This window comes from Brachyistius frenatus, unplaced genomic scaffold (genome assembly GCF_029030835.1).
Source record: "Brachyistius frenatus isolate BFR_SWC_R1_liver_20210118 unplaced genomic scaffold, ASM2903083v1 Contig_62, whole genome shotgun sequence".
NCBI lineage: Eukaryota > Metazoa > Chordata > Actinopteri > Embiotocidae > Brachyistius > Brachyistius frenatus.
In genome coordinates this window covers 949,012-964,237 of record NW_027210661.1, presented here as the reverse complement: position 1 = coordinate 964,237, position 15,226 = coordinate 949,012, and the positions used below count along the sequence as shown (strand labels likewise).

At 43.6% G+C, this 15,226-nt stretch overlaps 1 protein-coding gene across 4 annotated transcripts in view; it reads left to right on the top strand.

Moving 5' to 3' along the window:
• Positions 1 to 15,226, top strand: part of cux1b (cut-like homeobox 1b) — a 61,646-nt gene that overhangs the window by 20,731 nt on the left and 25,689 nt on the right. For all 4 annotated transcript variants that reach the window (XM_069706342.1, XM_069706339.1, XM_069706341.1 and 1 more), the window contains exons 3-8: positions 935 to 982; positions 5,355 to 5,433; positions 8,079 to 8,216; positions 10,244 to 10,367; positions 12,991 to 13,067; positions 13,533 to 13,599. In XM_069706342.1, coding sequence (XP_069562443.1) covers positions 935 to 982; positions 5,355 to 5,433; positions 8,079 to 8,216; positions 10,244 to 10,367; positions 12,991 to 13,067; positions 13,533 to 13,599 — 533 coding nt within the window. The remainder of the gene's footprint in view (positions 1 to 934; positions 983 to 5,354; positions 5,434 to 8,078; positions 8,217 to 10,243; positions 10,368 to 12,990; positions 13,068 to 13,532; positions 13,600 to 15,226) is intronic.

Genomic DNA, 15,226 nt, shown 5'->3' with positions numbered 1-15,226 from the left:
GGGAATATTGAATTGGCCCAGACAAACAGCCACAACGACCCCTGATGAGGTAACAATGAAGCAGGGTCGCCGAGGTCATGACCTGTCCTCGGACCCAGACAAGCGGCTTGTCTGGACCGACCTGGGATTAGACCGGCCCCCAGACACTGGTCCCAGGTCAGTTTGGGATGCGCCGCACCCTGCAGCCTCAGCTAGGCTTTTAGGCGGAAGTTTCTAAAAGGCGCAGAGTCTCCCTGAGCACACATCTGCTGTTGCCCTACTTCACATCTTCATTAGGCAGTTTTGTGAGTATGTGTGTGTCCACAAAGTGTGCAAATCAAATGTTCCTGTACAGAATGTCCTATTCAGCTGTGCTTTTTACCGTACGCTCCAGTTCAGTTCTTCAGGATGTGGGCTCGGCTAACAGCATGGTGATTTGCATGTTCCCCTGATACATACTCGACTGGCTATCTAATCTGAAACTGCTGACTCGTACTGGAAAGTCATGCAATGGGACTTGGGAGGATGAAAAGCGTTTGCTGTATAGTAAAAGCATGGTGCGCCGAGACCATTTGCATTAACTGTAGGCCTACTCTGTGGCTTGCTCCCTTTCTGTCTCATGCACTAGTGGTGCCTCTGGGTGGCCCAGGTGGTGCTGCACCTGTTCTTATGAGAAACGCAGTCCGCTAGAGCACCTCAGGGTACAAACCTGGCCTCCTCCCTACCCTCATGTTCATCACTCACGCACGACACTACAGTGGCAAGAACTATCACTACTCAATGTCAATGAGTGACTTATTTGACCACAACAATGTTCTGCAGTACATCACAGTCACATGCTGTGGCGTATTTTACTGCTATTTTAGGATTACAAAATGTTCTGCTGAGTGTTTTATTTTTCATACTCACTAACCTCTCCTTTTTTTTCATTTTTTTTTTCCATTTTTTTTTTTAGGATTTACGGAAACAGGTTGCCCCTTTGCTTAAGAGCTTCCAAGGAGAGGTGAGTGTGTTATTTGGGAGTTTACACAGTGTTGGACATGCAGTAGATTCTCAAGTACAGCTTTCAAACAATACATTTTACAAAGCCTGTTTGACGTTCATTGATTGGTCTTGCTCCCTTCTCTCCTTTTTCTGCTTTCCTCCTAAATCATCATCCCCTCTCTCTTTCCTCTCTTCTCTCCACCATCTCCTGTTCTTTTTCTTGCCACTATCTCATTTCCCCTCTTTCCCCTCCCTCTTTTCTTCGCTCTGCTCTGCTCTTGATTTTCTGTCCTATTCATGAAGTCCTGTAGCCCGAGGGTGTGTTTAAATTGCATCCTGCAAAAAAAAAAAAAAAAAAAAAAAGGCACCACAAAACCTCAGCTCTAGCCAGTCACAACTCACCAAATGCTATTTCCTCAGACTTTGTATGTCTGCGTGATTTGGTGGGGTTATTTGTTGATTTGGTGAATCATGGGCCATTTTTACTTAGAATTTAATGTTGCACTCCAAGTTTGTATCGACTTTGACCATTAAGAGGCGACTTCTGTGTGGGTGTGTGTGTGTGTGTGTGTGTGTGTGTGTGTGTGTGTGTGTGTGTGTGTGTGTGTGTGTGTGTGTGTGTGTGTGTGTGTGTGTGTGTGTGTGTGTGTGTGTGTGTGTGTGTGTGTGTGTGCTATATCGTACTCTCATGGTTCCCCTCTATCTCCTCCTCCATCATTTTGGCCTATTTCCATAGTGACTCCTCCTTACTGGCAGCCATGCATTTCCAGTTCACTCCCATATGCGAAAGTCAGAGGGTAGAAGTGGAAGCGGCTGGTTTAGACTGGGCGTTATTTGGGGTTGGAGTGGGTGGACATTCAGCAGTATCTTTTCTGTTGAGAGCACACACACACACACACACACACACACACACACACACACACACACACACACACACACACACACACACACACACACACACACACACACACACACACACACACACACACACACACACACACAGACACACACAGACAGACAGACAGAAGGAGACACACATGTACGCACACAAACCAAATCATCTCAATAGATAGTGACAGGGCTGCTTCGCTACTGGCTATAGAATATTACAGTTTAACACTGGGTTAGTTTCCATATTCTAGTGTTAGAGCAGCAACCACAGCCAGTGGTTATGTAAAAATGCTGTAATTTCTAGTGGTTCCACCATGTTCTGCTGATGATCCACAGTCTATTTAGAGAATAGAAACACCAGCAGTATAATTGGGGCTTTGTCAGCTGTTTCCACCATATTCATGTTGACACACCTCGACGGCGCGCACACCAGAACGCGCTGAGACGCGTAGTGGGTGGTCGCGGAACTGAGAAAGACATTATCTTATGATTATTGAGATAATACTGTACACCCGCGCCAGTCTTAGAGCAGCCCATCAATCAGTTGACTATTCTGCACGCTCGCATGCCACAACATGAGTTGCTCTGAGAATGTGTAATTTTAGCCCAGCTTTGTTTGCTTACCCCTCGATGCTTTGATCAAGGACAAGACAGCAACAGAAACCAGAGGGTTCTGTTGAGGTCCCACAGTAACTCATCTTTTAACCATTTCCCCCAAGAGCCTGAATCTTTACTAAGTGAATGTGGAACCCAGACAGAACAATAAAAAGTTTTCGCCCTGGAACTTGGAGGTCTTGATACTCTGTTTAATCTTTGTCATTGAAAGGTGGATGCCCTCGGGTCATAATTATTACCAATAACAGTACTGTTTCCACAAGGCCTCAAGTTTGGTAAACGGGTTATGTGTTTGTTTGTGTATGTGTGTGTGTGTGTGTGTGTGTGTTGCATGCACCGTGTTCCTTGTTGGTCCATCGATCAGATAAGCTTTTCCATTATCCAAGGCTTCAGTCTCTGCTTCCCATAGCCTCCCCTTATCAGACTCCACTGGGGCCACACACACACACACACACACACACACACACACACACACACACACACACACACACACACACACACACACACACACACACACACACACACACACACACACACACACACACACACACACACACACACACACACACACACACACACACACAAGCATATGCACACACACAGGTCAGCCTGATGCCCTTCACACACTATGGGTAAGATAGGGGAGCGAGGCGGTGCTGAGTGATGGTGGCACAAGGTGCTGACGTATGTACGTATGTGTTTGTGTGTGTGGATGCGTCAGGGATACCTTTTGCAATTGCAAGCACTTCTCATTAGTAACCTACTGATACTGGTGAGGTATCATTTGAGTCATTTCATTTGTTTTGCTTGGTCTGTGTGTGTGGGATGGGGGCAGGGGAGCATGTAATAGCAGATGTCATTGGGATTGGTTGAAAGAGCTGCAGTTTGGAACAGCAGGGTTGTATTTGCAAATCCTGGGTGGTCTTCTAATGGCTCTGGTCCTGCAGTTAACCTGCCTCTAACTGTAGGGTGTGTCCTACATTAAATGTCTATTTCCTGCCTCCCATGTTGGGCTATATAAAGCTGCTGTACCACTGACCTTGGCCCAGTCATTGTACAGTCACGCAGCTGGCTTCCTTCACTGCCATCGGCGGATCATTTTTTTGTGTTGGGGTGTGTGTGTGTGTGTGTGTGTGTGTGTGTGTGTGTGTGTGTGTGTGTGTGTGTGTGTGTGTGTGTGTGTGTGTGTGTGTGTGTGTGTGTGTGTGTGTGTTTGTGTTTCTTCTTTTTCATGAGATTGTGTTGTGGTATTCTGAATCTCTGATCACATACTCTTATAAATACACACATGTCCACACTGCTGAACAGGTTTGGTGTTGGTGTGTGAGAGATATTAATACTCGGCATCAGTAATCTGCCATTAGTGGCCATGCATTTGAGGATCCTGATCGCTCAATGTCACACAGAACATGAAGAGGGTAAAGTACATGAAGCAGCATGGTGTGAGAATGAGATATAATAGTGGACTTGTGTGTGTGTGTGTGTGTGTGTGTGTGTGTGTGTGTGTGTGTGTGTGTGTGTGTGTGTGTGTGTGTGTGTGTGTGTGTGTGTGTGTGTGTGTGTGTGTGTGTGTGAGAGAGTGAGTGAGTGAGTGAGTGTGAAAGATAGAGAGATAGATGGCAAGACAGAAGCCCTGTGCATGCCAGATAGACACAAGTGTGTGACAGAGAAACATGTGAGAAAGACTGACACTGAAAAAGATTGAGGGGGAAAAAAAAAAAATGAGTCAGAGAACATGGAAGTGACAAGAGGGAGAATTTGAGAGAGAGACGGAGTGAAAGACACAGAGAAATAAAAGGGGGGGAGGGAGGGGTGCTGGCACCAGCCTACTCTGGGCCAGATGTTTTGCGGCTAAAAAACTAGAGATGAATCAAAGCCATGTGAAGAGATTTATTAGGTTCCCATAGGAGCCCAGGCAGTATTACATGTAGCCTGCTCTGTTTACAGTGGCAAGAACCCCTAAACCACCCATCAACTACACTACTGGCTTGGCTGGGAATGTGAAGACTTTATATTTGGACTTATATAGGCTTTTGTCTTTATTCCTTTTCTCTCAGTGAATGTGCTGGAGGAGTTGGAAGAGAAACACAAAGCTGTTTAGTCTGAGAGCGTGAGCCAGAGTAGTCAGCTGTAGCTCTGCCCAGTACAGTAGCACCATCTGAATGTCTTTATTTGGCATCTGTTTCCCTCGATTTAGACGCGATTTCAGATGCGTTTCGCCTACTCTGTCTGCTTCTCATATTGAAGTGTGACACAGAGCCTATAGTAGAGCTCATTGCCTCATGTTGCAGCATTGACAACAGTGTAAAAGTTGCCCCGGTATGATTTTAGAATTAATCTCTTATGGATCCATTCTAATGCTGTCCATTTCAATAATATCGGTGAGGCATGCCGTGCCCTCTTGTGTTAATGACTGCATCAGTAATGGATCCACACTGTATTGCTGCTAAGAGCTGACTGAATAATCTGCCCCTGCTGTGGCTGGAAAGACTGAGCCAGCTGTTTAATGATGTCAGCGTGCTGGAGGGGAAACGAACGCACACATTTGCACACAGGCGCGCGCACACACACAAACACACACACTGACTGACGGACTAAGGCACACTCACTCGAGGACAGACAGACGTGGACACGGCAAACGAAACGCATCCGTCATCGACTGAACAGCTGAACTGACTTCACGGGAAGGAAACACCAACGCAGCCACTGTCAAGACAGCCGTGATCGCATGCAACATACCAGCGCATAGTGAGGATAGACAGATATGTAGACTACTCCTACTGTGAAATTAATGGGTCTTCTTTTAGAGTGTATCAATGTGACACTCAGGTCTGAGGTGGTCCGTTTGACAATTAACCATAACGCTTTGTTTTTCATCCTCGCAGATCGATGCCTTGAGTAAGAGAAGTAAAGAAGCAGAGGCCGCCTTCTTGAACGTGTACAAGAAAATAATCGATGTCCCAGGTAAGACCGCTTTTAATGTCTGTGTGAGTGTGTTTGTCTCAACCCCCCCCCCCCCCATGTCCAAAACCATGATCAGGAGACCACCTTATCCACGCAGACAGCACCAACAGGGGAAGAGAAAAAGCATGACACCATCCCTCTGGTGCTCCTTCACTGTTCACCCAGGCGTGTGCGACGCCTTAATATGTCCCCACGAGATCTCATCCCCACTGGTGTAGCCTTTAGAGGGTCTTAAGAGGAGGTGCGTCCGGATATGGATGACAAGTGCGGCCACGATTGGCTGCGGCGAAGTGCACACACATGAGCAGTCACGTTCAGCACACTGAGGCCGCGGAGGGAAGCAGCCAGCAGTGTTACAGAACACACAGTCACGGCGCTGCTGGTTGGAGGTTTTGCGGCTGTACGGGAGCCCTGGAGGGGGCCGTGTATGTAGGGATGAGAGGAGGAGTTGAGTTCATCTATAGCGTAAGGAGGTCATCATATTCCCACATGGATAGACCTACAGTAATATCTTTGGATTGTACTGCTCCCAATAAGTCAGCGCCAGCTCTGACGGGGCTATTCTTAACTTGCAGCGAGACAATGATGTAATGCCTGATGCACACACGCACACAGACACAGACCAGCCTGACTAATGCAGCAGTCTTGAAAGAGGAAACAGTGTGTTTTGTTCTGTCTTCTATCAGCTGAAGGCCTGGTTAGTCAGCCCAGTGTGCTCTGCTTTAGATTAAAGGTGTCTGGTGAGAGTGTTCAGCACCAGTGGCCCACAAGTCAAACTGCTTTTAACAGGCTGTACAGTTGATTTGAAGGGGCGCCGGTGTGAAGGACAAAGGTTTGATAAGAGGGAGAGAAAGTTGGTTTTCAAGGGCAGTGGGGCAGATAGGAGTCCAAAATCAGTGCGTACAATTATGTTACCTAGTGTTTGTTTGTAGTTGTGCGCATTTGTCGAAGACTCTGTAAATGAGCGTTTGTGTTTATGTGAAGGTGTGTGCGTGTCAGAGCTTAGCCCTGCATGGTGTGTCACCTTGACAGCACAAATCAGCATGAAATTCCCCAATCGTTCTCTGCTGATCTCTCATTAGCATAGTTAAGATATCTAACTGCGTCAGACATGAGACACGCACACAAATACACACAAGCACACACGCATACACACAGCCTTTACCCCCAGCTGTAAACTGTCAGTTCCTCTTATCTGTACAACACACACACACATAAACACACACACACACATAAACTGCTCTTTTAGCTGGCATGCTGATGAGCGTCGCCTGCGTCTCTTGGCTGCCTGTCACCAGTCTGCCACCCATGAGCACCAATCAGATGTGATTGGCCTGACTGACAGGGCTCTCTTCATCACACTGACAGTTAACCCTGCTGTGTGTTCACAGAGATGTTGGTGAAATGCCTCCGGAAAGTTGTCTTTCTTCCTTCTGTCTCAGTTTCTTTAATCTCTGATTTACCTCTTGCATTTCCTGTTTTTTTACAGCGTCACTTTGTCCGTCTGTCTGCTCCCATGTTTTTCTTCTTTCTTGCTTTCAAGCCGCATCATAGTAAACACTTTAACTGATCATAGCCCAGTAATCTCTTCTCTTAATGTGTCTCATCTGTTTTACTGTCTATGTGCTTCTATGGGTATCACTTGTCCAGGTCTCTCACCGTTCACTCGTGTCAGTAATTGACGTATTAGTTTTTTTCCCCTCAACTTTGTCAACTCAACGTTAGTCCCTTGATTTAAAATAAAAAAATAAAAAAAAGGCTAATAGCCTATCATTCAGTAGATTTCAGAGATAAAGTTTTGTTGATTCAGAATGTGATAAGTTGTTTACTAAAGACAGATATTCAGAGTCTGTAACAGAGTTTTCAGATGTTGTGACGTTTTGGAATAATTTAAAGCAGAGCCTGGCTGAATTTTTGAAGTCAATATTTGAGAATAATTCATTTTCAACGGCATTGTTGGCCAATATTTGACAGCTAAACAAATAACAGGCTTTTTGAACCGAACAATATATGTATTAGGAAAAATAATTTTCTAATGAAAACACTATATGGAACTTGTTTTAAGAAAAATAATAGGGAGAACTTTTGAAATATTTACTTGCAAATTTACTGCACGACACTTTCATTTTTCATATCTGATTATCAGATTCCTCTGACCATTTATTCATGTGATGATGCATTATTAGATAATATTATTTCTGCAAATGTAGTCAAACTCTGACCTATCGATGTCTAATGCATCAGTGACTGTACATATAGCTCCACTTATCATAATATTCCTGGTAATTGTGATGTGTTTTGGCTCTTGCTGGAGCCAGTGGTTCTCCACAGGGAGCACAAGGGTCAGGGTCAGCTCCAGAACAGTTGTCCTGAAGCTGTTAGATTCATTGCCTTGCTCAAGGACACTTCACCAGGGCAAACGCTCTCTCTCTTTCTGTCTGTCTGTCTGTCTGTCTCTCTCTCTCTCTCTCTCTCTCTCTCTCTCTCTCTCTCTCTCTCTCTCTCTCTCTCTCTCTCTCTCTCTCTCTCTCTCTCTCTCAGAGCCTTGACCGTAGTTATTCCTAGCTCACTACGCCACCTCGCCGCCCTTGCTTGTCTAATCTGCTTTGCAGTGTGTTAACATGGTGTGTGTTTTCCTCTACCAGATCCCGTACCTGTGTTGGAGCTGGCTCAGCAGCTGCAGCTGAAGCTCCAGAGGATGCACGACATTGAAACAGAGAACACCAAACTTCGAGAGACACTGGAGGACTACAACAAAGAGTTTGCAGAGGTTAAAAACCAAGGTTAGAGACGGATACATGCACAGACACACATTTAGGGATTTTCCTGACTTTGAGAGGGGCATGCAGATGGAACATTTAGGCCACACAATTCATCGCATATCAAAAATTAATTACAATTAATAGTTGTGAAGATCAACACTGTTTTGATATCATATTCTAACAGATATGGTTTACCAGTCTTACCAGCCGCCAATAAAGATGGAGGGTGCAAGAGAATTAGTGGCCAAATGAGAACGAAGTTGATGAACAAGAGAAGTTTTGAAGTGTGCAGTTGGAGAATGAACATTTTGCCCAGTCTGATTGTCAAAATGTAGTTTTAGTTGATAACTGTCTGTCATTTGGCTGTAAAGCAACATGTCAATTAGTTTGAAGTTTCTGAACATATTTACAGTTTGGGTTATAGCTACACAGAAATGTGTAACTATTTGTAAGGTTTAATAGTTGCAGCTTGTTTGAGAAACTCTGAATTTTCAAAAAGTGAAAGTAGATGAGAGTAAAATCGTTATTGGCTAAATCTGAGACAAATATTCAGGATTTATTCATTTTGTCGCAGTTGTGCACCTGTACCTGAACTGCACTGTCACATCTGCCTATTTGTAAAATGCGTAGAACTTTAGGTGCAAATATAAGACCAAAGAAACATATTTAGAAGACCTTCTAAAAAGTTCACACTCGAACATCTTTAATGACTTATACATTTTTCAAAATCATAAAAAAAACGACAAGGTTTTACATTTTCAAATAGGTTTTGAGGGGAAAAAACATGAGGCACAGTTTCATGAATAAAAAACGACAGGCTACCTCAGGGTAAAGAAGGATGGAAAAACTGACAAAGGCAGAGATGAGTGAGAAGCAGTAATAAAAGTGGTGTAATTTCAGTCGAAAAGGAGGAGTGAGTGCGCTAGCGGGGAATGTTTTGGAATCCCCCTTCCCTCAGTGAGAGTTAATTGGAACAGCTCGATAGCGGCAGGGTTCCATTCTGCCATTGATTTTCCTGTTCCCCTCATCCTTTATCCCTCCTTCCTGCTTCAATAGATGGGGGATATTTAAACCCCAAAACACACTCTGGAACTCCCACTCGTGTTAAACACACACACGGACCCGCCTGCACTCTTGCACACGCACATACACATACACGTGAAGAGTACAGGGGCCATTGATCCCCGCAACCTAAATGTTTAAAGTTCAGTTAAGCAGTTAAGGGGTAAGAGGGCTCTGAGGGGACTCTCCTCTATTGATTATGTGTCAGAGTAGTGAGACTGCAGTTTAAATCACACACACACACACACACACACACACACACACACACACACACACACACACACACACACACACACACACACACACACACACACACACACACACACACACACACACACACACACACACACACACACACACACACACAAAGTGCTAAGAGCCCTCAGTCAAAGGCAGCTAGCAGCTGTGCTCTATATCATTGTCTCACTCACTTATATCTTTCTTTAAGAAACACACACACACACACACACACACACACACACACACACACACACACACACACACACACACACACACACACACACACACACACACACACACACACACACACACACACACACACACACACGGAGGCCTATTTATTACTCCAGTTATGTGTTAGATTTATTCCAGGCTGCCTCATACAGAGCTCAGCCGTCAGCAGGTTATGGGGTTTCAGTACTAATGCAGTCCTAATGAATACAACATATCTACTGTTGGTGATCGCTGAATATTCTATACCAGTCTTGGATGTAAAGATTAGGCAGGAGCCATAGGGGCCAAGGTGTCCGTCTGCGCTGACAGAGGAAGAATGTGGGATATGAGACGCAAAGGTCAAACACACTGTCAAAGGCATTATCGTCATCGCTGCCATTTATCACATCGAGGGAACCGCTTTCGTCTGTTTTCTATATGTTTTTCACATAATGCCGGCAATTTTAGTCTTTTGATTTAGTCTTTAGTCCTTTTCTCTCAACATTGGTGTTTCTGCTGTAATCCTTCTCCAGAGGTCACCATTAAGGCCTTGAAGGAGAAGATCCGAGAGTATGAGCAGTCTCTGAAGAATCAGGCGGAGAACCTGGCTCAGGAGAAGGAGCTCCAGCTACACAACGACTATGCAGAGAAGGAGAGGTAGGAGTGTGTGTGTGTGTGTGTGTGTGTGTGTGTGTGTGTGTGTGTGTGTGTGTGTGTGTGTGTGTGTGTGTGTGTGTGTGTGTGTGTGTGTGTGTGTGTGTGTTTTTTCAGGTAATAACGTCTGCATTATTTTTTGCCATTTTAAACCTCTGGGTCATTGTGCCTTCAGGCAGAACTGCTGATTCTAATTTTTTAAAGATAAGTTCAAAGATTTTAGACTTTTTATTAGCAGAGCTATTAACAACTTATTCAGTATTTCTTAAATAACACTCCTGGGACTTTTTTAGTTGTTATCAGTGTAATCAACAAATTGCTGCTTATTGGTTTCCTCCTGCAGATGAATGTAAGAATAGAGATGAAAGACAATGGCAGCATTTTTGTCCTGTGGGTGCTTGCCATTCTTACTTTGATGGGAATAAACACCACAGACTCCTTTTTTTCTGTCTATAAAGATATATTTCAGCTGTTATGTTGGAATTTTTAGCTGCCGTGGGCCTCATCTGTGTCTGGAAATATACAGTAACCGAGTAAATTCCACGACATAAATATAATGAAAAAGTATGCTGAGCTGTCACTTTATTTTGATATGCAGTAATTCATATCGAAGCAATGGGTTGCTTCCTCTTCAAGCAAGGCATTTTGAAGTGCAGTTACCTGTGGCAATAATGAATACGCTCAAAATTGCTGCTGGATATTTTAGGAACATAAAAAAATGTATCTGACGACTGAAATGATTTTGTTAAGTCTTATAAATGGTAAAATGCCCCAATACTGTCCTTTCCCAGGAAAGAGCCCATTCACTAGAAAAACAATCAAACTAATTGCCTGAGATGTGCCACAATATTGTTTCACTGAGCTCTTTTTCTCCTCCATTGTTTAGTTAATCCAGACTAATATGATGTTCATGTTGTCTAGTGAGCCCATGTTAATTTAAGACCCCAACTAATACTGGATTTTGGGGCCTATGTCGATACCAAAATTAGGTAGTAAACAAAATTTTGGGAAATCAATATATTGGCCCATATTATTGTATACTGTAAAACAGTATTTAGACATATAAACACACATTTTGAAACTCATGACAAAGATATGTAATGGAGGCAAGATATTTGACAGTTAATGGTCCATACTGACATCATTGCTCCAAAACAGTAAACTTTACTGGGGATTTAATCATTATAAAGAACTATGGAAAAAAACAACAACACACAAATAGAATATTTTCAAATTGATCCAAAACGAGTGAATATCGGCTGACGTTGTCATTGGTACCGATATATCTGTGATAAAACCAGATGGCCAATATATCGGCTCTAGTTTCCTTGGATAACTTTTTGCCCCTGTTTTAAACCAAATAACCCTCTCTCTCTCCCCTCCTCACCCCACCCCCCCAAAAAACAAAACAACAACAAAAGAAACAAAACAAATGTGCATTTTCCAGGAAATGAGTGCTCATATGATTACCCAGGGCAGCCCCAGGCCTGAAAGATGCAGCATATTTTTCGTGAGTGTGAGCAGGAGCTAAAGGCTACGATGGATGAATCAAACCTGAAATAAACACTTCCAAAACCTTCAAACCAACTCGGAATTTACTGATTAAATTCAATATGTCTATAAAAGGGTTTACAGCACAGTATGGAGATCATCTTCAACCATGTTAATATGCAGGTTTTTTTTTTTTTTTTTTTTTTTTAGCTATACCACACTCTGCCACACAGATATAATAATGAAAAATTGTCTCAGAGTAGTTCAGCTGTAATTCTAATTGAAGGAGACCTAATTTCCCAAAAGCTATGATTTTCTAAAAGCTGCTTACAGTCATTAAAGCCCCGAAAGAAATCTTTCTTGATCGTTCTGATTAAAGTCCCCATTTTAAATTGATTTATATGTATTTTTAGTTACTAAATGCACATTACAAAGCTCATATTTTCCTTGTGTCAGTCATCTTGTTTGCTTTGTGAAGCCGTATTAGAGGTCATTGCCCCTTTCAGACGGTACAGTAGAAGATCAATTGTCCAACTGTATTTCCTGTACGTCAGTGTTTTATAGGCCCCTTCCTGTCTGCAGCGAGCTGACTTCCTGTGTCTGAGAGGGGTACTAAATGGATGGCACCTCTGATGCATTTAATCCTGCAAGGAGTGAGGGAAGGAGGGAGAGAGATGAAAGGATGAAGGAGAAGGCAGAAAAATAGAGATGACAGGAGAGACAGATTGGCGGAGAAGGGGGGCATCAAAGAGGGCCATAAAGACCGTCTTTGTGCTAGATTATTGATGTTTTTACACGCAGTGGCAATTTCTGAGCAGAGCCCAACTTTTTATATGCTAAGAATGAATCTATTTTATCCTTGTGGTTTCTGTCGCCCCCTCCCCCCTCTCTTACTCAGCCCTCTCTCTCTCCCCCTGGGTGCAGTGTGCCCCAGTGGCCAGACATTCCTGCCTAATAGGGCTGCTTAATGAGGAGTGGGTTGTGTTGGGAGGATTTTAGTGGGGAAAACACTTCAGAAATGGTGGGAAAATAGAGAATAGTTGCCACAAAGTGTGAACCCAAGATTTACTGACTCTGTATCTCTTAAGTGTGACTCTCTGCTCTCTTTTTTCCTTCCCTCTGTCTGCCTCTGTAGGAAACTCCAGGAGAGCCAGGACTCCATGTCCTCAAGGTTGGAAGAGACCGAACACAAGGCCCAGTCCTTACAGACAGGTACCAGCCTACCCAATCTTTACAGACCGTGGTTACAGTTTGAACCCGCTCAGAGTAAATGCCCTTATCACTGAAAACGAGTTTGAGCGGTTTTTAGAATCTCTGCAAAGTTTCAAAACTTAAGTAGTTCTCATTAAATGTTCATCCATCACTTAAGTATGATAAAATCACCGCCAAGTGATTTAGTTTAACACTTGAAAAGTGAATCTGCGTCATCTGAACTAAGTATATGTAGTTTGCTGTGGTTGGAAACATGAGCAAATAATGTAAGAAAAGAACAGGCAAAAATAGAAATGCAGAACTATTCAACTTTTTTTGTGTCTGAAAATTGTGTGCGCATATAGGAGCTCATCAGGAGATGTTAAAAAAAATGTGGCCTTTTAAAAAGTATTGTTTATAACAATATAAATTGAAACTGACTTGTAGCAGGGAAGTCCAAACTGACTCTGTCCCCATCTTTTACAGCACTTGAAACAACTCAGGCAGAGCTCTTTGATTTGAAGACAAAGTACGACGAGGAATCCACAGCAAAGTATGTGTCTCGCTGATCTATGTGTGTGTTTTGCGGGTGACTTCTCCCCCTTTGGCTCCACCATAGTCTGTTCCTGACATAATCATCCTGTTTGAGTGAATCTCCTTGCCTGGAAACTCCCCTCTCCTCTCTCTAACAGCTGGATTGTCTCCCTCAACGCTCAGCAGCCTCCAAATCCCAGCATTACCCACGCACTGTAAATACTGACAGGGATTTTAATGTATTCTGCAGCCACGGCAAAGCATCAAAATAGATTTTTTCTTTTGTGGGGCAGTCTGAAGCTTTGTCTCTGATTTAACAGAGTCCTGACAGAGAGGAGACTCACAAGGGTCACTTTGAGATCTGCGACTTAAAGCCACACAGGTTTTCTAACAGGACCTTTAAGATAAGGTAGCTTCAATTACTTGAGCTGTGAGCGTCTATCATTATTGATCTCATAGTAGTGGCGAGGATGAGAACAGAAGCTTTTCCATGTCAGCACTCCACACTGTAAAGTGGCACTTTATGACATTCACACTCCTCGTTCCCTTGGGGTCAGCAGCGAAAATCAGAACCGCTCGTGTGTCCGAAGCCACCATTCAGAAAGCTGAAAAATTCCATTCCTTGGAAGAGAAACAAAAGTGTTTCATGGTGTTTTATTGGTGCACTGCAAAACCACACTGCACTATCCTTGAAACGTAACCTCTTCTGCTAAATCTAAGATTGTTGATAAAATGGTCAAGGGCATCCTGCATTCAAACCCAAAGTACAGCAGAGAACCAACATGGCTTTTAAGGCCCTACTGCCACCCCACACCATTTACGTGCCCCAAACTCACTGTGTCTCTCCATTAACAGAGTTGTTAAATTGATTGGCTGTTAAAAACAGATCGATCTCCCTTCTGTCTTCCTCACAATATTTTTTTCCTCTTTTCTACCTCCCTCACTCCTGCACTTTGCCTTTTATCTCCTACATTGTGTGTCTGTGAGTGTGAGAGGAAGGGTCACAGGAAGACATTGAATGCAGTGTAATGGCACCAATCAATACGTTTCATAGTCTATAGGGCCTTCCTTGTTTATTTTCTTCCCTCATGACTAGATTGCACTGCTCCTCTACTTTTTTCTACATTTCTCTCCACTTCCTTTTTGCGTCCTTGTCTCTTCCTTTCATGTCAGAGGAAAACACATTTTGAAAAGACACTTATAGTAGGCCCCATTTGCTTACAGAAGCTAATAAACACATGCCCGCCCACATCCACACACATCCCACACACATACGAGTGTACACACACACACACACACACACACACACACACACACACACACACACACACACACACACACACACACACACACACACACACACACACACGCTCACACGCACACACACACACACACACACGCACACTCACTCGTGAGCCTGAGGCAGTCAGGGTCCTTGACTATGTGGCGTGCTGTGATCTGAAATTTTAATGCAACGCTTTAAAGCACACACAAACCCTTTCTAACCCTGCACCCTCCCAGTCCTTGGAGTCCTTCCCCCGTTTACTGCTTGGCTGAGCAAATCGCCAGTGTTTGGCTGAACACAACTTTTAACCCTTTAACTGCATAAATTTTGGCACCGAAAAACACAAATGCCATACATACCG